This window comes from Salvelinus sp. IW2-2015, unplaced genomic scaffold (assembly GCF_002910315.2).
Source record: "Salvelinus sp. IW2-2015 unplaced genomic scaffold, ASM291031v2 Un_scaffold211, whole genome shotgun sequence".
NCBI classification, from domain to species: Eukaryota; Metazoa; Chordata; class Actinopteri; order Salmoniformes; family Salmonidae; genus Salvelinus; species Salvelinus sp. IW2-2015.
This window is the reverse complement of record NW_019942525.1, coordinates 452,359-480,218: the sequence shown is the minus strand read 5'-3', so window position 1 is coordinate 480,218 and position 27,860 is coordinate 452,359. Positions and strand designations below refer to the sequence as shown.

General features: G+C 44.6%; 2 protein-coding genes across 5 annotated transcripts in view; both read left to right on the top strand.

Annotated features, from left to right (window-relative positions):
- The first annotated feature begins 3,504 nt into the window (after nt 1-3,504).
- Nucleotides 3,505-8,843, top strand: traf3ip2a (TRAF3 interacting protein 2a). Its single transcript, XM_024135263.2, has 10 exons — nt 3,505-3,688; nt 4,037-4,053; nt 4,221-4,748; nt 5,985-6,132; nt 6,393-6,598; nt 6,844-6,932; nt 7,028-7,096; nt 7,839-7,943; nt 8,244-8,318; nt 8,443-8,843. The coding sequence occupies exons 2-10, from the start codon at nt 4,038-4,040 to the stop codon at nt 8,587-8,589; spliced, it is 1,383 nt and encodes a 460-aa protein (XP_023991031.1). The 5' UTR covers nt 3,505-3,688; nt 4,037; the 3' UTR covers nt 8,590-8,843.
- A 2,561-nt stretch (nt 8,844-11,404) lies between these two features.
- Nucleotides 11,405-27,860, top strand: part of LOC112068186 (DNA polymerase zeta catalytic subunit) — a 47,431-nt gene continuing 30,975 nt past the window's right edge. The window contains exons 1-2 of one of the 4 annotated variants that reach the window (XM_024135259.2): nt 12,416-12,506; nt 12,742-13,031. In XM_024135259.2, coding sequence (XP_023991027.1) covers nt 13,004-13,031 — 28 coding nt within the window. In that variant the 5' untranslated portion in view covers nt 12,416-12,506; nt 12,742-13,003. Of the gene's footprint in view, nt 12,511-12,741; nt 13,032-27,860 lie in introns of all 4 variants that reach the window. The other 3 variants (XM_024135258.2, XM_070438066.1, XM_024135257.2) reach the window with 3 other exon arrangements.

The window sequence follows — 27,860 nt, the reverse complement described above, 5'->3', positions numbered from 1 at the left end:
GCCTTCTTAGACTAGTTGAGTATCTGGAGCATCAGCATTTGTGGGTTCGATTACAGGCTCAAAAAAGTGGACTTGGCCTTAAAAGGTGTTTTTGAGGGAACAGAAACTGCCTGACCTGAGACACTGGTGTCTGTAGTTGGAGAGATGTTTTGCTTGTACCAGGCCTTCAGATGTAGATTCCTGTAGAAACAAAATAGGTCAATATTTGTATTAAATTCATTAGTTGAATATGTGGGGGCAAAGGACAGTCCTTTAGACAATACCCTTGCAATCATCAGAAAGGAGTTCTCCAGAAATGTTGATCACAGCCTTGTTCTGGTCCTGCTCCGTGTGGTTGGATAGTCTTGATTTCTTCCTCCCCCTCCGTGTTGGCCTCTTCCGCGTCCTCTCCCTCTCTTGTTGAGGAACCTGCGTGACTCCTCTTCCTGATCTAAAAACTCTTGGGAGGAGCTGGCCTCTGAGTGTCTGGGGTGATCCTCATCGTCACTGCTTGTAAAGTTGAAAGAAACAGATCTAGGCTTCCTTCTCTGCGGATGTGATTCTGAATTCTTGCGTGTTGGTTTTCTCAGGGCAAAGACCTTGTCATCTCTATAGTCTACTTCATCTCTTCTACTTCAAGTCCATAGTTGACTTCAAGTCCTTACACCATGGCAACCCTGCCTCCCTACAAACTATGGGTATTGATCTTATTCCAGCCTCTATTAGAAAAGGGGACCATCTTAAACAATTAAACCAAAAGAAAGTTTTTGGATTTACAAACTACAGGCCACTAAATACCCTGGTTTAAATGAAGATATGGATTTCTCACCCTTCCTGTAGGGTCGTGATGGGTCCATTTGCTGTCATCTAGTGGACATTTTGCTCAATTGCCCTCAGCTATGTTTAGACTGTTGTTGTTCATGTTTTGCTGTGTTCTAGTGTACTATGGAATATATTGCTGTCTTATTCACACTTCTCCCAGTAATATTTAAGGTTAGAACTACCTTTCTAAGTGTCCTGATACTTCTAGCTTGGAGTTGTATTTTTATGATAACATAGCTTCAGTATTTCACTTTTTAATGTGTATAGTATTGCTTACTAGGTGTGTCCAATCAATTTTGTAACCACTCCCTCTTCTAATTAGGGCTAATTGGAAAAGCTGTTCAAAAGAGGACATTGTATTATTTTGTTGTACTCCCTGACGAAGGCCATGCAGCCGAAACGCGTCGGATTTTTAAAAACTTTGTTTCTATTGAACAAGCCATACTAATAAAGGCATTTTAATTAATTATATGAAGAGTGAATTAATAAACATTTATTGGACTTTGCTAAATGGGCATCCAGGTATAAAAAAGAAAGTGCTGTTGGTGCTATATTGACACAGCACAGGTGAAATTGTATGTTTCCTAGTTCCAAGAAAACATTTACTGGAACCACAGATATATGACCAAGATAACAGCACAAATTCATCTTTATGTCAGTGTCAATACATTACCACACAGTCATTTAGACCCTTACAGTATATAAGCCTTTCAAGGTCATATGTACACAAGGGTCACGCTGTTATCCTATGCTATCCTATTCTATAGAGACTTCACATGTGCATGTTTCAGGTAGTCAAATATCCTTTGTCTGTTATTGTGTTAGTAGTCATCATCAGACATACGATGCACCCCCGCCACAATTCTCAAGCATGATCAAGAAGTCTGACAAACCTGTTTCAACGGTGCTCCCCTTTCTCATTGAAATGTAACCTTAACAACATCCTGTCAATAAATAACCAGCTCCAACCATAATATATCCATAAAGGCCCAGTAAAAACCAATGTTTAAAAAGAAAAGTAAATATAGTGTGCTTATTAATCTGTGATGTAACCCTTCTTGGTCCTTATCCATATATTGTTTATTACACTATGCTTATCTCTGTATCAATAATGTCCTCCCATCCAGCTAACCCTTATGGGTTTATTGCAAGGATTACCATCTCTACTATTGCCTGGTACTAAGGATTAGGACTGAAACATGGAGGGGGCCAGTGTCTTCATCACTGTTCAGAAGGTCTACTACCCTTTGCTGTGCATTCTGGGGATCCCAGGTGTGTGTATATCCTATATTTTTTGTACTGTTTCCTAAATCTATATGTGTCTGTGAGATGTTTCAGAACTTGTTTTCATGAATACATTTCATAGATACATTTAAAAGGAAATGTCACTACTCCAAACAGGATGCCACTGCTTTTCATTTCTTCATCCTCCGCCAATCTCTTCAAGTTCTACATGATCTGCTTCCGTAACTGTGGGATGTCTGATAAGGCCATCATCTACCTGAGCTGCCTGGGCCATCATTGGACACCTTCTACCTGGTGTCAAGATTACCAGGCTGACCTGCGTGGGGCTATCATCCTGGTCTCCCACCTGGCCTCCGTGCCCATTGGCTGGATCAACGTGATGGCGCTGAAGAATTTCACCATAGAGGGGAAGAATGTGACTCGTCCCTGGTGTCACTACAGGGACCATATCTAGTCTACCGTCCTGGTGTGGGTTACTACGTGTCGTGTAGGTGAGAAGGTGGGTGTAGCTGGTGCATGAAGTCAGGCGCAGGGGAGCAAAATGAGTGAGCAACGTACTTTACTCAAAAATAAAGGCATAAGGTAACAAATACACTTGAACAAATACAAACGGTAAATATTACGCACGGTTGAAAAACAGAACCCGTCGAAAAACCAGCCATCATGAACCTGAAATGAACATTGAAACAATCACGCACAAAAAACATGGGGGAAACAGAGGGTTAAATACTTGAACATGTAATTGGAGAATGAAAACCAGGTGTGTAGAAGACAAAACCAATGGAAAATGAAAGGTGGATCAGCGATGGCTAGAAGACCGGTGACTTTGACCTTTGTGGTGCTCAGTCTGCCGCGCTTCGTCGCCTACTGCATCCTGCACACCAAGTACAACCACGATTGGTTCGACAGTAATGACTACAAGAGAGAGACTGGACTGTGACTGGCGTGACTGGACTCCAACTAAAGCCTCTGTACCCGATGCTAAGGCGTTCTCAAATAAAACTCTCCATTTACTTGTGAATATGAAAAACTTTTTGAAATGCTTATTTTCTTGTTTTCTTTGCTGGATAACTTTAGAGTTATATAACTTGAGCTTTTTTCTATATTTTGTAAGAGTTTGTAGGATCGTTCTGTGTTTTTTTTGGTATTTTCTTAGCAAAACAAGCTCATGAATGTTAAAAGCGTGTTCACTTTAATTGGCTGTACACTTTCCATGAATCAAGTGCCCTCATGTCTGTAGGTGTGCTTTTACTATGACAACTCACTCCACTTTAAATGACAAGGTTCACCATGACTGGTTGCAGAATTCCTGCTCTGTTTGGACAACAACCTGATTGGTGGACGTGAACTGCATGCCCCACATTATTTGCATAAATGGTGAAGGGGGACTCCCTTGCTTTGCTAGCACTGATCTCTTCCTCTAGACAAAAATTGTGGGAATGTTTCCTATTCGCTCCAGGGCAGATTTGCATATAGAGGGTGGAATACACGGCTCTGACACAGATAGGAGCCGGGGTCAGTTTTAACTGTTAAACTTGACCGTAAATGGCACCTGTGCTGTATGTTTTAACTTGTTTTCATTGCTTCAAGTCAGGAGAATTTTTACTTGTTTTCGTATTATTCTTTCACAGACACATTGCAGGTAAGTTAGTTGCTTGACTGGAGGACAAAGTTCACTTCCTTGGAACATACGTAATGTTTGGTCTGACTGGTTTCAGTTATGTATTATAGTGACTCTGGTTGCAGAATTGCCAAAGGACAGCTTTGAGTTCTGTAGTGATAAGGGCTTTTCATCGATCTGCAACATATCATTGCTTTCTGTTTTACCCGTAAAAGAGTTTGTTTCACTTGTGAATACAGTTTTTCTAAAAAGTGTTGCCAGGAATGTCATGTCATTCTGCTATCCACAGAGCTCAGCTTTCATTCCTGTTAAACCACATTTGTTTCTGTTTCCTTTTACAAAAAAATCTATCCCTCGTCCTGAGAGAAGAATGGACTCTTTCACAGGTACGCCATTGTCAAATACAGTACACACTACCACACCTATCGAAAAGGAAAGTTAACCTTACACTAAACTCACTCTTACTATATCACAATTTTTTTCCTGCTTTACTTCTCCTAAATGGCTTAAGCTGAATAACATTGTCTGTTGCTGTTGTTGTTTTTGTTGTCAGATTCCTGTCGTCACAGAAGTATTCCGGTGGAGACAGATGAGTCAATGACATCATCAACGCTGAACCTAGCATTGCCCTTGGACTGTGGGCAGTGCTCAGAACACAGAAAGAGGCCAAAGGAAGAGGCCTGGTTCGCCCCTGAGGTAACCGTCAATGACGTAGGCCAGGTGGAATACCCCAAGGACTCCTGGAGAACCCCTATGGAAGACCCTCTGGGTAACCTTCGACCCCAGCCCAGAGCCCCCTCCCTGCATCAGAAAGACATGTCCCCACACACCCCTGACCCTGTCGACCTCAGGTTACACCCCTACAGAGAGAGGGCTCAGTGGACTGAGGATGAGGACTTCTCTTTCTCTGGGATTCTCCGGCGGGGAGCGGAGGGCTTCCCTGGTCCACCCAGCTGTCCTCGACCTCAGGACTGTTCCCTTGAAGGAGGAGAACCCTTGGAGGCCCCTCTTCCTCTCAGGTCTGACTTAAATGACATCCACTGTGTCCCTCCGAAATACCCAGCACACATGCCTCCTCAATGTAAGTAACGTGCTGTATATGACAACTGCATTCATATAATTAAATAGAATAGATATAGATAAATTAATTAAAATGATAATGGAGCTGGGTCATTCCACGAATAGAGTGCCTTTTGCGTCCCTTTGATATTTTAAGTGGAAATTATGTACTATTATTGAATTTTAAAGCTTTTTATACCACATGGACATTTTTATAAATAATATGAATAGAGACTTGCTAAAGTGCCAAAAAATGTCAAAGCATGTTATATTTAATGAACTGCCCTTCAATATAAACCACATGGACATTTTTAAAAATCAGATTTTTTTTATATGAATAAAGACTTGCCGAAATGCCAAAAAATCCGAATTTTGAAAAGTCTGACTTTTTCTGACTGAGATTCTGAGATTTTAACCCACTTAACTCAAAATGTTCGCCATGTTGTCACCATCATTGTAAAGCTCTAGTTATTTTGTTGCTTTGATACAGTCATTTCTGAAGATGATAATTTAGTTCATGTGATTTCTCCCTCATTTTAAGGTCAACCCTGTTATGGGAACTGAACTCTCATTTTAATATGTTGAAACTATTTCTTGTTTTATAATTTTTTCAAAATAAACATTGAACATCTAATAGTCAAATCAGTGTGAAGGCAGATGAGCTAGTTCTACTCTTTTTGGCCATTGGTGTTTTTGTGGATAAAAACTGTGAGTGTCAAGCATAACACGACAACCCCTGTTACCCATATATAGATCGGCTATAAATGTTTTAACGTTTTTTATTATTATATATATATATTTTTTAGCTCGCATTCTATTGCCCTTCCCTGTTGAAAACAACATGCTTCCATTCCTCCTGTCACAATGGGAGTTATGGCTGATTTAAGATAAAATTGTCACAGTCAACCCTGTTACTTTAACTGCCACTTTTCTTAATTTGAATTCTTGAAATGGGAAAGCATGTTTTTACGAAGGGGAACATTATGAGCTCTTTATCACAGCAAATAAAAATGAGGTGAAATAAAACTATTTTTTTTACAGAGTTACCCCACCTAAAAGGCACTATTTTTATGGAAAGACCAAGCTATTTAACATTTTCTGGGAAGTAGGTGATGTTTTTGTTTAGGTTGTTGTTTATATTACTGTCTGAAATATAGCCTGGATGATCCACGTTCTATAATTCAGATAGTGATGATTTTAATTGGGAGCCCATCCAAGACAGGATGTTAAGAGCATGTCTTCTCACATCCCTCTACAGGCCCTGATCCTGTGCACGGCAGGTGTCCGAGACTGTACACATGTCAGAAACCCGTAAATCAAACCCGTCCCCTCTATAATCGCCATCATTATAACCATCTTCACCCTACGGAACCTCAGCGGGAGCTTCAGCAAGACCCACCATCCTGGTACACTAAATATCCCTATAGCCTACTGGTCTAACATCAGATTGTATCATTAGCCTAGATATCAAAACCAATTGGATTTCGCAAGTTCCTAGTACTGCTTTGTTTACAGTTTAATAGGCAAATGTCAACAGGCAAATGTTTGGTGGGGATCCAGTTTTAGCACTAATGTCTGCTGATGGGCATTACAATATACATATAATTCCTGTTTTATGAGTGTTTGGAGCAGACACCCAAATCTTCTATACTGTTTTCCTTTCTAGGACTCCCACGGCTCAAAACAGACTACATGGACAAGGAGCTCTAAAAGCCCCCAGTTTCAATCTTCCTCAGAGTGTGGCCCCTCCCAGAGAGTTGATGTCTGAGGTCAGTGTGGTGCCCTCTTACCCAGTGACCCCCGGCCAACCAGGTGGGGGAGGAACAGCTACACAGGAACTGAGGAAGACCATCAGTTTACCTGAGGAGTGCAGTAAGTGGATATCATTCTCCATCCTTCAGCAAAAACTTTACCCCCCCCAAAATTATATTAAAGATAATTGTTCATTAAACAGTGGATTTTCTGTGAATCAGAATGATTGTCTCACCTTATGGCCTTGGCTTGTAAGAGCTCAATATTAAGACTTAAAACAAAGTCTAACATCCACTAAAATGTAAATAGTTGTTTGAGTGCAATTAGCATTCATGTGGATGCCATGCTTGTCTGTTTGATTGCAGGGAATGTTTTTATTACGTATTCTGTGGACACAGCCAGTGAGATGTTTACCTTCGTGAAGTTTCTGATAGATCAGGGCTTTAAACCAGCTGTAAGTTTGCAAACTGTATTTTCCATTGTCTTTTATTCAGAAATTTCCCAATATTTTAAACACTATTTTTCATACATAACTTCTCTCTCTGGCAGATTGACATGTTTGATAATCCAGTCAGAAGAATGGACATCAACAAGTGGATGGACAGCTATTTAAAGGATGTAAGTCTAAGCGGTCAGCATTTTTMGAGCATAACATTGAGCTATATAATTATGAAACTATACAGAAAAAAAATTGTAACACTTTATTTTAAGGGTCAGTAATAAACCATTTATGAATCATTACTCCCACATTTGTAAATGTTAATAAACTAATTCTTCACAAATCTATATATATCCCATAAATATCCTGTGTTATGTGCTTATTCTTTTATCAGGTACTGCTGGAATGTCTACCATCTTTTTGTGAGAAATTACACTGGTCACTCAATGTATTTATAAAGCATAATTAGTGCTCACTTTAGATTAGGGGCTGCAAAAAACATGTTACTAACGATTAGCAAATGGTTTATAAATGTGGGAGTAATGATTAATAAATGGTGAACACCCACTTTATAAATGCCTGATGAATAGTTTATTACAGACCCTTAAAGAGATATTGCCAAAATCCCGAAGTAAGGCCATTTATATACTTCTCCAGAGTCAGATAAACTTGTGGATACCATTTTTATGTCTCTGTGTCCAGTATGAAAGAAGTTACAGGTAGTTTCTCGAGACAATGCTAACTAGCGTTAGCGCAATGACTGAAAGTCATACTTCCAGTCATTGCGCTAACGCTAGTTAGCATTGGCTCGAGAAACTACCTCTAACTTCCTTCATTGGCCTCATTGCCAAAATCCTGAAGTATCCCTTTGAAATGAAATCTTAGCAAAAACTGAACTGACTATGAGATGCTGCGTTGCAGAAGTCAGTGCTGATCATCGTGGTCATCAGTCCTAAGTACAAGGCAGACGTGGAGGGATACGGGGAGGATGAGCATGGTCTCCACACTAAGTACATTCACACTCAGGTAGGCACTTATACATGCACGTGTAAGATTATATCAACTGAATGTGTGTAGCTACAGTCTTTTTTGTAAATTATGGAGTCCCAAGATTAGGACAGTGAGACAAAAAGGTTCCTGGCCTTGGCCACAGCCCCTCCTTGTCATGATGTAGCATAGGTATAAAACACTGCTGTGTAATACAAAGGGAAACATATACTGTACCACAGCCATGTATAGTTTATGTACAGTATACATTTAATATGCAATGAAGACAATTCATAAAAGCATTAGGCGTTTATCTTTGAGCACCTTTTCCCATTTTAGATCCAGAATGAGTTCATCCAACAGCACTGCCTTAATTTCCGACTGGTACCCGTATTATTTCCCACTGCTACCAAGGTGAGTGGATAGTGAGATGTTTCCCCATAGGGATAGGATTCTATACTGTTGTTATATCCTGTTATATCCTCATGAGTCACTCACGCCGTGGTGTAATGTTTCCTATCCCATTCCTGTCTTCCAGAGACATGTCCCCGCCTGGCTCCAGAGTACCAGGATCTACCGCTGGCCCCAGGATACCCAAGACTTGGTTCTCCGTTTGCTAAGAGAGGAACGCTATATCGCCCCCTCTCTGGGGAAAGAGATGACCCTCTCTATACGGCCCCTCTGAGAACTGCTAAACTGATATAGACAGATTGTTTCTCTGGTACATAATTGACTTGGATGTTTCTATGGCAAATGATTATAGCCTTTTTTTGTACTCAACTGAAATGGTGTGTGGGCGGAGGCGTGTAGCTTAGCACAATTCTCAAATAACCACAAGGTGGCAGTATTTACTTTTTCACGTGTCAAGTCCTAAAAATGTGCTTGCTTGACATGTTAGGAGTTAATAGTTACGCCTGACATTGTGTGGTGACTGTGTGCCTAATATTATGTGATCTGAATATATATTTTAATGGGAAGTAATAATGGCCTGTTGACTGTGAGGTTGTTGAATTTACATGCCACACTTTTTTATATCGTAGCCTATACTACGTAGTTACTACTGTATTACCCAGAATAGCACTAAACCATGAGCAATGTAAAGGTTTCACACTTCTTTGGGTTATAGCAGATAAATAGAACAGGATGTAAAGGTGCTTTTAGGGGCCCCCTATTCATCCATGATTTAAGATCCACAGAGGGGCCACAGGAAGAATCTGTCACTAAAACATCAATCTTCTGCAACAGAGGGAGGGGCTGGGGTTCACACCTATTCTGCTCTTTACACTTGTATTTTATCTGTGGTGGTTTCATCTTCCTTTGATTAGCCAAACAAAACTATTTTCTGTCAATAATGGCAATCATACTCCCCTGTAAATAACAATAAAGTATTAAAATGGTATTTCTCTGTGTTATGAGACATATGTCTGCTATTCTCAAAAAACAGCCAGTTATATATATCACTATCAGCCTAATGCATTCATTAACCACGAGAGCTTAGTTTCCTGCACCCATAAATCAGTTGCTTGTATGATTGTTCCAATACTTGCACCACACTATACAAAGCCTTATCTGGCCAACCCAAAGCAACCACAGGGTTTGGGGAAGGGGGAGATGAGATACTCTCCTGCAGGTGGCTTGGTGTGTGAAACTGAGCCTGTCATCTTATCAGTGAGGTGAGTGATTGATTAACCTGGGAAAACGGGGCTGTGGCTCCAGATTAGAAGTGGAAATTCTCCAACCATCAACAAGGAGAAATATCCCTTCACAAGAGAGCTGTGTTAACTGTTGCATGTGAATACTTACCCAGAAATATATAGTTTAGTCAGCTGTAGGCTATCCCGGATTGTGATGCATATGCCTACCTCTCAGCAGAAAACTGCTATTAAACAGACTCACCTCATTTTCACCTGCGCTGATTGGTTTCCAGAGAAAGGGCCGAATCTCACTCAAGGTCAGAGCACACTCCCATTGACAGACGCTCCCACTCCATCCAGATGAAATGCTAATGGTACATTGTTCGTCATCAGGGACCCATTGAGTGTGGCTGTGTCCTCAGTCTGAGCCCGGTGTTTGGAGGGGTTTATGGGCCTTTCAGTGGAAGAGAAAAGAGTGGGCTCTGCCCATCCACAACTACAGCCTGGTTTATTATGGAAATCTAGAAGGAATTTAATTGACCAATGTGAAGCTTTAAAATTCTATGACAGGGCAGTAGAAAGAAAGTGCAAAAAAATAGGCCTATAATTATAAAAATATTTTTTATGCAGTTGTGGCAAATATTGTTGTGTGCCACAATATTGTGTGGACTGACTGAAAGATCTTGTGGAATTTAGAACTATGTCCATTCTATTCTGTTTGTCTATCTTGTCTTGTGATAAATAAACATTATTTAGAACTAAGGTGAACAGGATGTAGGAACAAAATTCTATTCATATGGATGTAGGAATTATAGGGCCAAAATGGGATACATTTATCAAAATATGGTAATTGTACTGTGTAGTGAGGAACTTCTAGAAGTGTTCAAAGAAGGACATACTAGGAAGTGTGTTAGAGCCAATCACAGCACGGCGAACGTTAAAGTGATCCAATCATGCACGAGAGGAAAGGGTCTCGCCAGTGTCTTTTACGACGGCAAGTTAGGTTACTTAGCATGTAAACATGCTTCGGGAACTTGTCTTGAGCCTTTATAGTAGTATGTGGAAGTTTTGTTCTATAAAAATGTAATTGCGAAAGTCATTGCAATCGAAATCAGTTAATTTCAAGAGCATTTTGTAAACGTTCATCATTGGAAGGCGTCATTTCTATGTGTTTCGTTTTTTAAATAGTTTAGATCAGTGGAGTAGTATAATTAATTATTCGAGGATGTTAAGTCATTGAGGAGATTCGATTTTCTGGCCCGCGTTACCCTGTTGGAGGGAGTTTGAATCGGGTCAAAGTGATTGCGTTGGTTTTGGAACGGTGCTTCGGTGCGTGAGCCAAGTGCCATTCAAAACTCATGGCGAAATTCTCTTCAAACCAAAGTGAGGTAGCCTGAGCTAGATTAACCACGTGGAGTAATGAGGAGTCTGTGTTTCCACATGCTAAAGTGATTGTTTTTTTTWATAAAAACGCTTTAAAAAAACGCCCAGTAAAAACCAGTTTGAAAATTCAAACCTATATATATTTTTTTTTTAAATAGATCTTGTATGTTTCTGGACGATGCACCATGCTGACTTGTTAACACCATGACCGAGGGGCGCAGATTTACTGTTCTATTTGAGAAGGGCGTTCCTCCCTCGCCGCTTTTGCCCGCTCACGTCACGTGCCATATATCGGTGCACAGCGGCTCCGGTTAATAGAACGCCCTCATTATAAAACGGGTTGTTTGGATCCTGGATGCTGGTTGGTTGATAGCAGAGAGCTATAGCGCCACAATCTCCTCATTCTCTGGGTAATGCCTATTAACCGTGCCATTAGATTTATCAATGCGCATCCACTGTCCCATAGCCCAGCCATTCAATATTCACAACATTTCCCAACCAAATAGGAAGATTTAAAAATGCATAATACGATTTTGCCTTTCATACCCATGTCCCGCCTAAAGATTTGTAAACCAATTGAAAACTTAACTTCCACTTGCGCGCTTGTAAACGAACCAATGCCAATCGTGAAAATTAGGTGGTTCTAACAGCAAAATTTGGGACTGGATCTTGAGTCTTCTGACCCGTGTTGCTGCAGTGTGTCAGTAGCGAGCAGCTAACCAGTAGCGGCAGAGACTAGGGGAGGGTCTGCCGGGGAGGAATGGTGTTGCCTTTGGGTTAGTGTTGTGATCATATTACAGAGAAGAGGAAGCCTTGTCCGCAGTGCCACATTGGAAGCGCACATGAAACCACTGCAAGAACAGCCACACTTGATTCTCTTCTCAGGCGTTTTGTTTGCAAGCCAAATACGTGCAGTAAAATATTCTGTAACTCAACAATTGCCCATTTTTCCGGATGGATATGCCGTAGCAACACCCGGATTCGGCGAGTGGGGAGAAAGTGGTTTTGGTTTCGCTGGTTTAACTAGCTATGGCCGCTCGGACCAATGAAACGTCTCGTGGAAGCCCAGGATTGTGTTATTTTTGAAGGGACGGGTGGCAGCTAGTTTCAGCCCTGCAAATTCGGAGAATAGTGGACTATGTCAATAGTAACTGAATCACGGGGCACCTCCATTAGTTACGGTATGGTCCCCAGTAGCTGCAGCTCAGATTACTCTTCATAGTTTTTAGCCTGCAAAACTAGGTGCAATATGGGCAACTCCGCGGGCTGCCTCGATAAACAAACAAACGAGACTTTGGTTTATTGCTAGGTAGTTTGTGTACACAACTGATTCCCATTCGTCGGTTGCTACATTATTACGAAGACAATTTATTCTCATTCTGTTCCTAGATGTTGCCCCAGATCATAATTTAGCTAGCGTAGTTGATTGAATTCAGCACAGCAGTCATGTTTGCTGTCCGCATCGTCACCGCTGACTACTACCTTGCAAGTCCCCTCAAAGACTTGGACGTCTGTTATAACGAATTCAGAGAAAGTGACGTGAAGAAAGTACCAGTGGTTCGAATTTTCGGGGCAACACCAGCAGGTATGTTCATCTGGTTTTTAATATATGGTCATCCTCTGCTGCTTGGTACAGTACCGCCACGCGGTGCACGGATGTAACACACATTTACAAAAGCAACCCAATTCAAACTAGAACAATACAGAAGCGGTCTTTTGAATGATGTTTAGTGAGGTGACACATTGTAACAAACCATACACCAACTCGCCACTGTTTCCAGCATGCAAGCGATGCTTTCACATAGTTGCTTTGTTTTCAGTCTCGTGTTCCATTTCAGGGCTGTGGACAGACAGACCTTCACCACACCTACATCATCAGCATTTGGCACATAACCCACTTTACAATACCTCCAATAAAATAAATGAAGTATCTTTTCTGTGCCCAACAACCCGAGGAATGGTGCCACAGCAACTTGGAATCACAGCATGACAAAGTTTCTACAATGGAGGTGTGACTGTCTGTCTGATTAACTGGTTTCCTGCAGCACTCAACGGAAAAGTGGTTGTAATTTCGAGCCAAATATGGAGGACGGACGTGCTTTGCCCTCTGGTATGGCTTATGTATTGGAATCAGACCACACAAGGAAATATGTTCATGTGTGGGTCAGGGTGTCAATCAAATGATGTCTGTTAGCCCCTCACATTTTCATGTGGTGACCTCTGCATTGTAAAGGAGGCAGCTCTAACAGCTTGCAACCCCCCCCCCCCAAAAAGTGGACCCTATTTATCATATCTACACTCAGACAATGTCCCTGCATCTCTCACTGACCAGTTTCATTACAGCACTGTAGTGTAACAAGTGGATGTAGGTTGGGTTCACCGATGCCATGTAGACTTCTTTTGCCACTTATTTTTGTGTTGTGTTGCGTAATCTGTTGAATAATGTTAATTCTTTCTAACCTCCAGACGATTAGTCAACACGAGGTCACACTCCGAGAGGCAAGCACAGACAGCCTTAATTTTACACGTATTTCGTAGCTTTGTATTCTGCTGGAATGTGCTTGGGATATTGTTTTACCTCAAGGTATTGTGAGGCCATGGCGTTCAATAACAATACAACAAGGCATCTGTTTTGGGATTAGCAGTGTGCATTGTTTTACAGTAACTCTCCTGCAGCTCCACTGTATTACTTGTGGCAAGCCTAAATCAGTGTTGGCTCAATATTTCCAATGTGCAATTGCGTCACAATATGGAATGCTTTGACTAGAAACACAAATCCTTTATTTCTCCATTTTGAATAGCTTTGCCGAAGTGCATTTTTAACACTAGACCAGCCGACGGCGTCATATTGACTAATTTACTTTTTAAAATTGCTCTTCCATTTTTTTTGTCATGACTCCCGTCCTTGACTTTTCCTAAATATGTCTGTATAACATACTGTCGTTGTTAGAATCTTAATATCACTAACATTTGTTATAAGCAGTTTTAAGAGGGCATGTCATCACCCCCTCCATCTGTCATTCACTGGCTGATGATGGCCCATTGAAACTTCACCTAAACTGTTTAATTAAATTTCACATGTGTAAATAATAGTCTAGCTTGGAATTTACACAGAGGCAGGGAAATGAAATGTCAAAAAGTGACCTTTTTAGCAGTTAAGCCGTTTTTATGTCTTTATAGGAGAGCAGATTCTGAACTTTTGAAAGCACCTAAAATATATTTTTCCTTATAGCATTACTGCGTTCCCCACGTTGACTCGCAACACTCAAAACGCAGTAATATATTTCAACTCGGAATGTGCCATTCTGTTCTTTTGAAATGCATTTTCTTAAATGCACAATGTTCCTTAAGACCTGCCCTAATAACAAACTAATAATGAATGATCTTTGTGATGGTGTTTATTTAATCAATTTTAACACTTGAATTGTGGTGGGGTTTTTTGTATTTTTKTTGTTGTACATATAGCCTACAGTTACATTAACTAATGAAAATGCTATTTTGTTCTTTAAAATACATGTTATTTCATATTCTAATCAAGCAATAAGGCCAGAGGGGGTGTGGCGTATATGTCCAACGTGTAGTGCCTGGACACAGCCCTTAGCCGTGGTATATTGGCCATATACCACAAACCCCCGAGGTGCCTTATTGCTATTATAAACAGGTTACCACCGTAATTAGAACAGTAAACAATAGTTTTGCGTCCATACCTGTGGTATATTGTCTCGTATACCACGGTTTTCAGACAATCGGCATCCAGGGCTTGACCGACCCCTGGTTTATGTTACAGTACCTTCATAAACACAACCAAATGACTTGTTTTTGCACTAGTGTATATGAAATGTATAGATTTTTTAGACTGTTGACGTCCAAAAGATGCCAGGCTATTCTTTTTAACACCAGAAAAGCCTGGCATCTTTTGGACGTCAACAGTCTAAAAAATCTATGGAATCTAATCTATGGAAATGGGTCACACAGACACCCACACGAAGGTAATACACACATCAGTCTTGTATACATGCGTCAGGGCTGAGCTATAACACGTTGGCATGTCTCTATTTCTCCCTACACGCCAATAAATAGGCTAGTCTACATTTATCTGTAATGCTTTTAAAGCTGTCATGTAACCTAAACATTGATCTCATTCTATCGGAGTTGCTGGACTAAAAAGTAAGTCATGTGTTTTGCTCGGCTGTGTGTGTGTTTACATGCGTGGCCCTGTGTGACATGCACCTGGTGTTTCTCTAACCCCTCCCTGTCCTCTCCTGACACGAGCCATGTGCACAGAGCAGACACGAGAGACACACCATTCCGCCCTCTGTCACTCGACACTACACTTCCTGTTTTCACTTAGGCTGCTTGCTCTTCGTTGGCCAGCCCCTGAGGCCCAGTCCCGGCCCTAATAGAGCATGGTGTTCTAGTGGTGTGCTGCTGTCTGGTTGCACAGCACATGATGTAATGTACTCCTCTATAGGCCTTAGCTACCTGTCTACGTGCATCAGGGACCCATATGCATGACGGAATGCTGGAGACGCTGATGTTGTTCGTTTCATGTCTTCTGTTGATTTTCAGCGCGCTCAATCTTTGCTCATTTAGGCCAAATGATAGTGTTTGGGTACAATATGCAGTGGTAATCAGTAATTCATTGCATATGTAAGAGGCCAGCAGCAGCCAGCTCGAGCAGCAACTGGCAGGCTTGATTGAAGTTTCCATGCATGGTAAATACAGAGTCTCTCCCACACTGCTGGGAGTTGCAGTTTGCTGCAGTCTTTGAGCTCTGGCAGCATTGATCCTGCTTGATGTCTAGCAAGGCTAGATTTACTAGATCCAGCAGGCATTCTCACTGCCTCAATGCCTGGGAGAGGCAGCCAGGAACTGTTTTTTTGGGTGTTTGTTTTGCTCGGCTGTGTGTTTGCGTGCCTGTGCACATGTTTGTGTGTGTGCAGGGGAGGGGAAACTTGCATGACCAATTGACCTGAATGAGGGGTCAAGCAGCGAACAGCRGCGAGGGATAAAACACGGGGCCTCCCTCTAACCCTCTCTCCTCCTGGCCCCTGCCTCCTTCCTCCCCCTTTACCTCTCACCAGGGGAACTCTAATGCCGTCTAAAGGAATTCCTCCTGGAACCATTAACAGGATAATGGGGGATTCAAAGACTGGGCGTCTCATTAGTCAAAAGGTCATTTTTCTTTTGATTTGCTACCTCCCTTTTTTATTTTTTGGACTCTTTAGCATTCTCAAGATGTAACCTTGGCCTGTGTTTCTTATTAGGCTACTTTAACATGGATATTGCTATCTACTTATTTCTCATGTTTTGTAGCCACATGGATGGCTGTCTTTTGTGGGCCTAGTCCCTTTACCCTCAGTTGAATCCATTCCCTTCCAGGCTCATTCCAATTTCGACTAGTTCTGATGCCAAAAAATAGCTGCCAGGGAGGAATGCCTTGCTCTGTGAGAGAGGAGTTTGCTGTGAATGCAGAGAGCAGCATGAACCCTGGCCCCTGATAATCCTGAGGCTGTGATGTTATTGTCACAAGACACTGGGGCCCCGGGTCTTTAAAAGCCCTTCCGTTGGGGGGTTTCCAGTGAAGACACGCCCCTCTCAGCCTGTCCAGGTCTCATTAACCATTAACAAAAGCCGGTCGTTCTTTTGTTTGTCATGCATTCCATCTCTTTGGGCCTTCCCTCCCTAGTACGTCAAGGTGGTCCAATCAGTGCCCCTCTCATGAGTAATGGGAGACAGTAATGGCACCTCGTCGTGTCTTTGTGGTTGTGAAGAAGCAGCTCCATGCCATGCCGTGTCTCTGTCATAGGGGCCTCACATCAAGCCAGGAATTCCAGGAGCGCTATCTGGTATCAAAGGGTTCCGCGGGCACATGATGGACTTTGAAAGCTTAGAAAACTCTCCTCCCCCCCATGCAACGGGTGTAAATCAGTGAAGTTGTTTTTGTCTGTTGAATTCTTTAATACTACAGGTGGCCTCTATAGAGGATTTACAGTGCATTAAAGCTGAAGAATGGGCCCCACCCCTTTCTCTGGGTGATGATGACGATCACCTGCTGCTGCTGCTTCTAGCCTGTGGCTGAACGGTTACTGGGGTTGGTAGGTTTATATCACAATGAACCTTCAATCTATAACTCTACTGTAGCCAATGCCTTTACCGCATAGCTGAGTTAGCCCTATAGCCTCTAACATAAAGCAGAACGGAATACCTTTAGTCTGTACTGTGGCCAAGGCGATATACCTTATAGCCTTTACCCCATAGCTGAGCTATAGACTACGTGCTTACTCTTAAAGGCGGCCGCATCCTTCAGTTCGGAGTGAGTGTGCTCGCATACTCCCTTAAAAGACCGTCGCTTGATAAATGAGAAAAAAGCGGCAATAGTACTTTTTGTCCATTTTTGAGACGCCCTAGCCAGTAACACACTTCCTCAAAATTGTCTGTCGTTAATTTTGACGTTTTTGCTGAGGAGATCTTAGTCGCGCAATTTTGCATCTAGCTAAGAGGTTTGGTGCAGTATTTCTCATTGAAAAAATGTGCATGAAAACGAGTCGTCTCTCGTTGAATGACAACAAAGACTTTATTGAAGAATCCTTACTGTTGACCAATCACCGACGGAGGAGCGTAGACTTCGGCTTGCCTCAATAAAACAAATTGTGCCCGAACAGCCGAAAAAACCCTTACCGAAGTCCAAAACGAACAAAAAGGCCACAACGTCATCATAATATATGCACAAACTCTTCTGAACTGTTTCAGCTGGGAAGCATGCGGACACCTCAAATCTTTAACCTGTAGCTGAACTGTTCTAGGCCTACATTTTTAGTCTGGCCTGTGGCTGAACTGATCTAATCCTACCTTTTTAGTCTGGCCTGTAGCTGAACTGATCGAGGCCTACCTTTTTAGTCTGGCCTGTGGCTGAACTGATCGAGGCCTACCTTTTTAGTCTGGCCTGTGGCTGAACTGTTCTAGGCCTACCTTTTTAGTCTGGCCTGTAGCTTGAACTGTTCTAGGCCTACCTTTTTAGTCTGGCCTGTGGCTGAACTGTTCTAGGCCTACCTTTTTAGTCTGGCCTGTGGCTGAACTGTGTGCCTTTTGTCTTGTATGAGGGGAGGTTTTTCCTGAGTGCTCTCTTTCTCTCGCTCTCAGATTGCTCTCTCGGCTCCCTCTTCCTCTCTCTCTCTCCTGAGGTTTTTCTGTACAGTACACATATGCCCTTGCTGCAGCGCCTGGGTGATTGATGGCTTTAATAGCTCCCTCCGGTTCTACAGTGGCTTTTTGAATGCGTCGCCACTGCCGAGGGCAGAAATGTGGGGCTGCAGCACCAGTCATTGTCCCTGCCATCCTTTTCTGTCGCCCAGGTGGAGTTAGGTGACACCCTGGTCTTTATGCTGTAGGTCTGTAGTGTACCCACCTAGCCCTCAGACTTCACCGTAGACAGGTTTCAGTGAACAGAAAAGACAATCACAGCCTCACAGCGAAGCCTTTATTTCAGTTTGTCAATTGACTAAAGACTTACAGGGGAACATTTACGCTCATCTTTGCCAGGTGATTTGTTTCAGCTGAATTAGTGGCAGAATTTTGTGGATCTGGTAGAAGGAGAAGGAAATGTCTGCAGTGCCTGAGTGAGATGGAACCTTGGTGGGGTAGCCACGTTGATATTTTTTGGCGGGCCGTATGTCTGTGTGATGGATGGTGGATTCATTAGCACAGGGGAGTTGAATGTGACCACACAGCCACTGTAGCCTGGCCTCTGGGCGGGCTCCCCTCAAGGTGGGCTCGGCTGAATCTGAGACGGTGCTGCAGACAGGCGTGTGTGTGTGTGTAGGACTATTATGTGCTGTCAGTCTTGATTGTTGTTGGGCTTTCTAGTTGCGGTCTCCTCTCCCTCAGGCCTCCGGCCATTGCCAAGGTCACTCCACCAGAGGGAGTCCAGGATCTCCCTGCCCCCTGGTCACTGGATACCGCGTCACAAATTGCAGCCTATTCCCTTTTTATAGTGCACTACTTTGGACCAGGGAACCTGTATATAGGGAATAGGGTGCCATTTTGAAAGCAGAAACCAGCCACCTCTCCTCTCTGTTACTGGCACCTGTCTGAGGAGCCCCACCTTACTCCTGCAGGTGCCACGCCATGCTTTGACGGTTCACCCAGCCAGCTCCGTGTGTGTTTTCATCTCCCACCTTCTGACAGGCCACTGCTGGATGGTTAATTGTCTGAGTGAGCAGCTCTTTTCTGCGCTGTTTGATTTTGGCCGGGTCTAATCAATAGGAGACATGCTGTGTTAATAACACACACAGAGGTGGAGGTGGCCAGCCGGGTCTACCGCTCGCTGCTGGTAAATACGTCTGCTGGCTGCAAATCCCACTGACAGACTGAGCCACAGACATACCTCCAGGCTGAGGGGAGGTTGACGTCACAGACAGACAGACACTCAGCCAGACGACAGACAGACGGACGGACAGACCAGCCAAGCTCTCTCTCTACCACATCCGGGACTATAGCAGACATGGGACTCTGTCCTTAAACGCCTGCCCTAACCACATTATAGGCAGTACTAGGGGCGTGTGGGGATATCAGTGGGCTGCTGCTCTCATCAGTAGGCCTCGTATGTGTATTCGGTCAGCTTTTTACTGCTGCCTGCCAGTGAGGTAATGCGATTAGTCCCTGAGTGAAGCTGGGCTGGATTACTTGCGTTGGTCGCTAGCGTCAGGCCAGGAAATGCTTCCCTCCAACCCCCCCCCCCCCCGGTACTTTATGAAATACGCCTGTGTTCTTCTCGTTTGATGTAGAGTGCTCAGTAACTGTGGGCTGTCTCCCTGCCAACGCTTGTGTTGGGATATTAAGTGGATTTGTGTTCTTTGAATGCAGGGAGTCCCTAAAAAGCAGGTACTGCCTGTGTGGTCCCACTCTGGTCCAGGGAGCCCAGTGTTGGCACGTGGAGTTTGGTCACTTTGGGTCGCTGCTGAGTGTTCCGACCCTTCCTCTTCTTCTCCGGGCTCTTTGTCCCTACGTTAGAGAACTGAGGGAGAGGGGCCCTGCTGGGGCCATTCAGGTGCTCTCTCTGTTCCCCAGGCCACTCACTGTTGTAGGAAAACTGTAGTGTTTCAGGCAGATTTTAAGATCCTATTTTAAAAGAAGCCTGGACTGGAATGCTTTGAACCTGTTCTGCTGTGCCTTCAATCTGGATGTTGATAAAACACACACACACACACACACACACGCACGTGCGCGCATGGATTAAATTCTTATCAGTAGGTCTTAGGTATCTGCCATTGGGGACGGAGAAGTAGGACTGCAGCTTTCTGTTTTGAAGCTGTAGCTACGACCGGAAAGCCCTGCTTTCTGAACACTCCATTCTACGCTCCCCTCCTGGTGAGGACCCGCATCTCAATTTGCTTGTGAAGACCAAACGGCATGTCTTGAGATCAATTTTTAATTCCACAGTTCCACTGTACACAGTGTGTATGAAAGCAGGCTTATTAAAGGGGGATGGGGAATTCTGGCTGGCTCTAAAAATAGCCTGGCTTGTTTTTTTTTAAAGGCAACCGAGCTTGCTTCTTTCTGTTCTGTCAGTGCTGGAGGAGCACAGTGAGGGGGGGCTACATGAAACACTGCGATTCTGGGTCGACCAGAACGTAGTCTTCTGCTGCTGCTGTCTTCATTTTTAGAAGAGTTTCATGCCTGCCCTCTTTATAAGAGGCATCCGTTTTTTTTCTTGAAGGGAAATGTCTAAACCCGTTCCCCACATCCCCTTTGTTCTCCTAGCTACCTTATTTTCCCTCACAGCACTATATCGGCTGCAATTTGGTTTCTGTGTGTGTGCGTGTGTGTGTGTGTTAGAGGGAGGAAGGGAGTCTCGCTCGTCTAATGCACCAATCACGCCTCCCCAACGCTGTGTGATGTGTGGCACAGAGACATGCCGTGAATATCAAATTTCGACGTGCTGAAAATGGGCACGCAGACCTGTTAAGGGAAAATGTCCTGTTGTCTGGCTGTGTTTTTATCTTGACCGGGGCGTTTGGACACCGGCAGACACTGGAGCGTAAAAACAACGTTGGTGACAACTCAGATTTGAATGTTGATGGCTGTTGTCGGGGTACCTTGCTCTCTCTCTCTCCCTCCCCTTCCTTTAATTCTCTCTTATCTACCTGTCTCTCGCTGTCTCTCTCCCCTCTTTCTTTCTCCTATCGCTCTCTTTTTCCTCTTTCTCTCTCTCTCTCTCCTCTCTTTCGCTCTCTCCTCTCTTTCGCTCTCTCCTCTCTTTCTTCTCACTCGCTTTCTCCTCCTCTCTTTCTCCTCACTCGCTTTCTCCTCTCCTCTCGCTCTCTCTTTCTCCTCTCGCTCTCTCTCTCTCGCTCTCTCTCTCTCGCTCTCTCTCTCTCCCTCTCTCTCTCTTTAACATTTTGATAGAGCTGGCTTCCGGCCATACTGATATTAGCCACAGTACTAGCCTACAGTAGATCATGTGCAACACTTGGTCTAGCTAGCACATTAGGCTGGAAACACAATGGCTTCATTTGATTCCATCTCTCACATTTTTAATATCTCAAGGGAAGACATTTGCATATTATATTATTTCGTAGGAAAGTTCAATTCAGATTCAGAAACCGCCGGTCTCCCTTTGTTCTGTTGACCGCCGTCGAACAAGGGTATCCATTTGTCATTATATTTAGAATTTCACAGTCACTCTCCAGTCCAGACTGCTTGGCAGTTTCTGACTAAATGAATATTTACGTTCTCTAACACTAAATGTGTGTGTCTTTGATAGCCTGGATCGGACTGCTTGTTAGTACAGAAGCGTCCAGGCCTAATGGTCAACCAGCAGCATGTGTGGTCAGACCTACTGCATGATTGCGTGTCCACGGTGATGCTGTTCATTCCCTGACGTGTGTGTGTGTGTGTGTGTGTGTGTGTCAAGGCTAGTCTACACACTTCTGTCAGACTGGGAGCTGCAGACACCGAGGATACCCTACCCGCTGGTCACTCTTCTCTCTCTCTCCTCTCAGGGCTTTATTGGCATGGGAAACATGTTTACATTGCCAAAGCAAGTCAAGAAGATATTAAACAAAAGTGAAACAAAATTGAACAGTAAACATTACACTCACAGAAGTTCCACAAGAGCAAAGACATTTCAAATGTTACATTATGTGCAAATAGTTAAAGTGCAAAAGGGAAGATAAATAAACATAAATATAGGTTGTATTTACAATGGTGTTTGTTCTTCGCTGGTTGCCCTTGTGGCAACAGGTCACACATCTTGCTGTTGTGATGGCACGCTGTGGTATTTCCCTCAATAGATATGGGAGTTTATTGAAATTGGGTTTGTTTTTGAATTCTTTGTGGGTGTGTGTAATCTGAGGGAAATATGTGTCTCTAATATGGTCATACATTTGGCAGGAGGTTAGGAAGTGCAGCTCAGTTTCCACCTCAGGCTGTGTGCGCACTGCCCACAAAATGTCTTCTCTTGAGAGCCAGGTCTACCTACGCCGGCCTTTCTCTCTCTCTTCTCCTCTACCTACTGTGCAATCCGTTCCTGCAGATCCAATTTCTCTCTCTCTTCCTAATTCCCCCCCCTTTTTTGTTCCTTGTTCCACAGCTACTTTCTCTCTTCCAGTGTCAGAGACGACCTGTCCCTGCAGGTGTGATGTCACATTGTGTTCCTGTGTCCTGTTTAGGGGGGGGGGGCCCATGTCAGAATGTGACTAGGTCAGAGATGCATGTGGGACTGCAGCTGCCCTCCCTGTGCTCTACTCTCCCTGACCCTGTCAAGCTCACCCTGAGCCACAGTCACATACCTGAAGATGCAGGGAGAGAAGTCATTCCTTGACGCTGTTCATTCCCTGCCGTGTGTGTATGCACATGTACGTGTGTGTGTGTGTCGTCAGGCTAGTCTACACACTGCTGTCAGATTGAGAGCCGCAGACACGGAGGATACCCTGCCCGCTGGTCACAGTCTGTGGCGCTCTTCTCGCGCTCTTTCACTCTCCCTTCCTCTCTCGCTCGCTCTCTTGCGCTCTCTATCGCTCTCGCAATCGTTCTTTCTCTCGCGCTCTTCCCCTCTCCTTTGTCTTGTTCTTTCTCTCGCTCTTTCTCTCCCCGTGCTCTCCCTCTCCCCTCTCCCATCTTCTGTTCCTTTGTTCTCCTCTACCTACTGTTCAATCAGTTCCTGCAGATCCAATTTCTCTCTCTTCCTAACCCCCCCCCCCCACCTTCCTTTTTCCACAGCTACTCCCTCTCTTCCAGTGTCAGAGACGACCTGTCCCTGCAGGTGTCATGTCACATTGTGTTCCTGTGTCCTGTTTAGGGGGGGAGGCCGGTCAGTGATGCGTGTGGGACTGGAGCTGCCCTCCCTGGCTTTACCCTCCCTGACCCTGTCAAGTTCATCGGCCTCTCACCCTGACACCCTCCTTCAACACCCTGAGCCACGGTCACATACCTGAGCTCCAACACGATGGAAAACATTAGTGAAGATGCAGGGAGAGAGAGAAGTCGGTGCTTTCTAATCTGACTGGACAGGTTGTTTGGATGTGTGGCCTCTGCCTCCAGTGTTGGCATACTAGCATAGTGCACTTCACAGACCCCTCTCGCCACTCCATCTCCTCCTCTTCCCCTCCTTCAGTTGTCGTCGCATCTACAGTGGGTTCTTTCCTGCCCTCAGGCTGTGCTGTTCTGGTCTGTCCTCCTCTGACGCTCCTCATCATTAAGCAGAGTGCTTGGGTCTGTGGTCAGACAGATGTGGCTTTGTGTCTGGACTATGTGGGAATGAAGCGTTCTTGAGTTCTTCAGCCTGTAGTAATAGTCTTCCCCTCTACTGTAGCTAGAGGGGGGGGGGGGCTCAGGCGGCCACTGGTATTAGAGGACTGGACCACAATAACACACAGGGCGGCGAGGGAGCGAAGGTCACACCACAGAAAACCACGTCCTGTTTCAGTCTGTTGTTCTCGGGACTGTGGTTCTGTGGACTTGCGCGCGCCACTGCGATGGTAGTGAACCGGACTGTAGCCCCTCGCCGTCTCCTTCCTCCTCCTCTCGCTACCGTTCTGTCAGTCTATCCCGCTGATAAAGACACTCGCCGTGGAATGTTAGTCGCTTGGCCTCCTCACCTCACCTTCTCAGTGTTTGTATCTTATGGCTCACTTGCTGCCGTCGCTTCTTGAGGTGGTTGGACGTGCAGACTTTGATTGATTGAACATGTTTTGTGTGAGCACAGCCAGAGCTGGCAAGGACATCGATCGACAGGCTGCCGTCGCGCTAATCGCACAGGTCTGGCAGATACCACACACACACATCCACACACACATCCACACACACCATCCACACACACACACACACACACACACACACACACCCTTCTAGCCCACCTGATTAATGCGACTGGTTGAGACAGGTGTGCCGTGGTGCAGGTGATGCTCATTGAAAGGTCATCGATTTGTCTATCTCACCACGTCTGACATTGGGCAGCTGTGCAGCGATGACTCGCCCTGGATAATGAAGCGTCCGTACAGGCATGTTGCTACGGCGACGGGGGTCTTAGTGGTCCCAGCTGATGAACCTACTATCCTGCTTTTCCCCCGGTCATAGTGTTTCCTTCCCGCTGTGGGACATCTCTGACGGCTTGGCCGTATATTCCTGTCCCCCTCAGGGGGGTTGTTGTGGTGGTGTGTGTGTTTCCTCTGGGAATATGCGTATCAGTGGGGGAGAAGGTCACAGCAATTTTTATGGAGAAGGAATGACAAGCTCAGTTCTGGTGACTTTTTACTCCAAAATGAAATGAGCCCAATAACATATTGTTAAAATAGTTTGCTAAAATTATTTTAACGTATTGGACCATGCATATAGCTAGTGATTTGGGGGGGGGGGTGGATACTTACATATCGGGATATAATTCTTGACGATGTATCATTTTGACAATATCGCAATATTATTTTTGCGCTAGTTGGCTGTACCTGCACCAAAACTCCAGTATTTTTCCTTCATAGCTTGTTCTCCATCTTCTTTTTAAATAAGGGAGACCATTTGTTTTCAGCACTTTTATTTCCATGACTGTTCAAAATGTGGTTTTCTCATGGCTCTCTCTCGTCTCTCTGCAGCAGACATATGGTGACATCGAATGGCAATAAAATCACAGTATCGAATCACAATACATATAGAACCGGGAGTATCTTAATACATATCATATCAGCACCAAAGTATCGTGATAATATCGTATTGTGAAGTCCCTGGCAATTCCCAGACCAACATATAGCCCATCCATATTATCAGGTATACCATAAGCAATTAGTATTATCACCTGTGGCCCAACTGATGCAGCATAGTGGCTATAAATAAATATAATTGAAGGACCGAGTTGCCTATCTGCATTTACCCTATTGGGCTAATCATTAGCTAGATCCCGAATGTCATCTTTTTTCTTTTTTTTGTTGCCTTTTTTCTTCCCAATTGGTAGTTGCAGTCTTGTCTCATCGCTGCAACTCTCGTACGGACTCAGGAGATGCGAAGGTCGAGAGCCGTGCGTCCTCCGAAACACAACACAACCCAACCCAACCAAGCTGCACTGCTTCTTGACACAAATTAACCCGGAAGCCAGCCGCACCAATATGTCGGAGGAAACGTATTGGTGCTGTGGCGCCCGGCCCGCCACAGGAGTCGCTAGTGCGCGATGGGACAAGGACATCCCTGCCGGCCAAACCCTCCTCTAACCCGGACGATGTTGGGCCAATTGTGGGTCTCCCGGTCGCGGCCGGCTGCAACAGAGCCTGGACTCGAACCCAGAATTTCTAGTGGCATAGCTAGCTGCGATGCAGTGCCTTAGACCACTGCGCCACTCGGGAGGCCCCGAATGTGATCTTTTAACTAGTTAGCATCATATTGATGAATTTTATGTTCCAAAAAAATTGCATGAACACAATGACTATAATGTAGGTATCTGTTAGGGTAACGTGGGGTATTCTGCCACCCGGGGTAAAACACCCCCTGTCTGTACTTCTCACAGAAACCACTTCATGTCACCATTCTCCCCCGAACACTTTCCCTGGTTGCCACTCTTGCTCAACAACAAAAAACCTAATCTGTCTCATCACAATTGAAGTTACGCCCCCAAAAATGTATTTGAGGTAGGGTGGTGTTTTTTTTTACCCCAAGTTACCCTACAATAGACACGTGTTAAATTTAGCACCACTCTCCCCTATGCACTCAGGAAGAAAGTAGGAATAGAAAGCTGGATCTCCCTCTTTATAACGACGGCCATTTTTAAAAGGTCTCCCGTGATTGCACTGAGCGTCGTTGTGCGTGGATTGCTTGTCTGGATGCATGTTTCCCTCCCAATGGCACTCGCAACTGGAATACACCTTGAGAGGAATAGCCTGTTTCTCTCGCATAGAACACACAACAACAACAAGTCGACTAGGTAAATAGATATACTACTCTACTATGGGGTTATTTGTTTAATCTATTCATTGTTTAAATACAAAGTCAATGTGGACTTCACTGTTCTCGATCTTCAAAATATTATTTTGTGTTCCGTATATATTTATTGCCTTAACGGCAATGATTTTTGCCGTGGTGCTGCGCCACAGCTAAATGACTGCAGCGCAAACACTGTTATGTGTGTGCGTGTGTGTGTGTGTGCCCCTGCTTTGACACACTAGAGGGCATGGAGGCCTGTGCTGTTAATCCGCTGTACCGGGATCATTAGTGCCCTCACACCGTCGCTGGATGAATGAACTGGGGCCTGTTATTGCCACTCGTATCCCACACCGGAGATGGATGATAGCGGAAGGGGGCCCCTGCTCACTGCCCAGCCACCTAAATCTTCCACTAGGATGGATTCTCACAACATAGGCCTATACCCATGAGGTCTGGAGAAGAATGTGCTGTTGTAACACACCTCAGTCAGAGACAAAATCAAACATGATATTGTATTCTGCTGTTTTTCGTGGGTGGGTGGGTGTGTTCCGCAGGTTCCCGCGTGAGGCTAGGTGGTTGGCCATCTGTTAAGACTCCTGCCTGGCACTGGTTGGCAGGGCCGTCTGGTCTGTTTGTTCCGCAACACGCTGCAGTGCCAGGGATGTCTTTACTGAACCCAGCAGGAGACCGCTTGTTCCAGTCTGGAGCTTCACAAAGACTTAGAGGTGTTTCATGCCTCAGTCAGGACTGTAGATAAGGGCTGTCTGGGAACGATCTAGGAATTCCCTTGCAGAGATTTCATAAAGACCTTTGGGCCTTTGTTTGCCTCAGGACTGGACTAGGTAAGGACTGTCTGGGGGTACAGGACATGGGAAGGAACGACTGGGAATGCTGTAGGAAATCGCTCGCTGAGAGCTGGTAATCGACGTCCAGTGACTTGTTTGTCCCACTCTGTGCTCAGGGGTCTGCCAGGACAGGCCTTGGCTGTGGAGAGGGAGAGGGAAAACACAGCGCAGTCACAGGGAGTATTCTGCTGTCTGCTCCAGGTTTGGCCCCCGGGACCACCACAGTCTCTCCCAGCATGAAGTCACCTCAGCCAGGGAGGCTTCTGGCTCCTAGCAATGACACAATGGAACCTGTGACACACTGAGAGGAAGGGAAGCATTTCAGGGCTACCAGCCTCTTACGCTGATTTCTATTGGAGGCCTGAGGACACAGCTGAAGACACTGGCCTGTGTTCGGAATCTGATCTGGATGCAGTCCGTGGTGAATACGCCTGGTTAAACCACTGTATAGGAGCTGCTCAGTGTTCAACGATTGGAGGACGAGGCATTACAGAACAGGGTGGTCAGTGAGTTCCTGGTTTTACCACGCTGTGGAATTTCAGGCAGGACCGGAGAGGTTTTTGTGTCGGACTCCGATCTGGAGACGTGGCCAACTGTGTAAAGCAAAGAACAGGGAAGAGTGCAGAGCAGGAAGCTGCGGCAGTGTACTATTCTGAGTGAAAGAGGGTGAGGTGCCCATAAAGAAACGGACC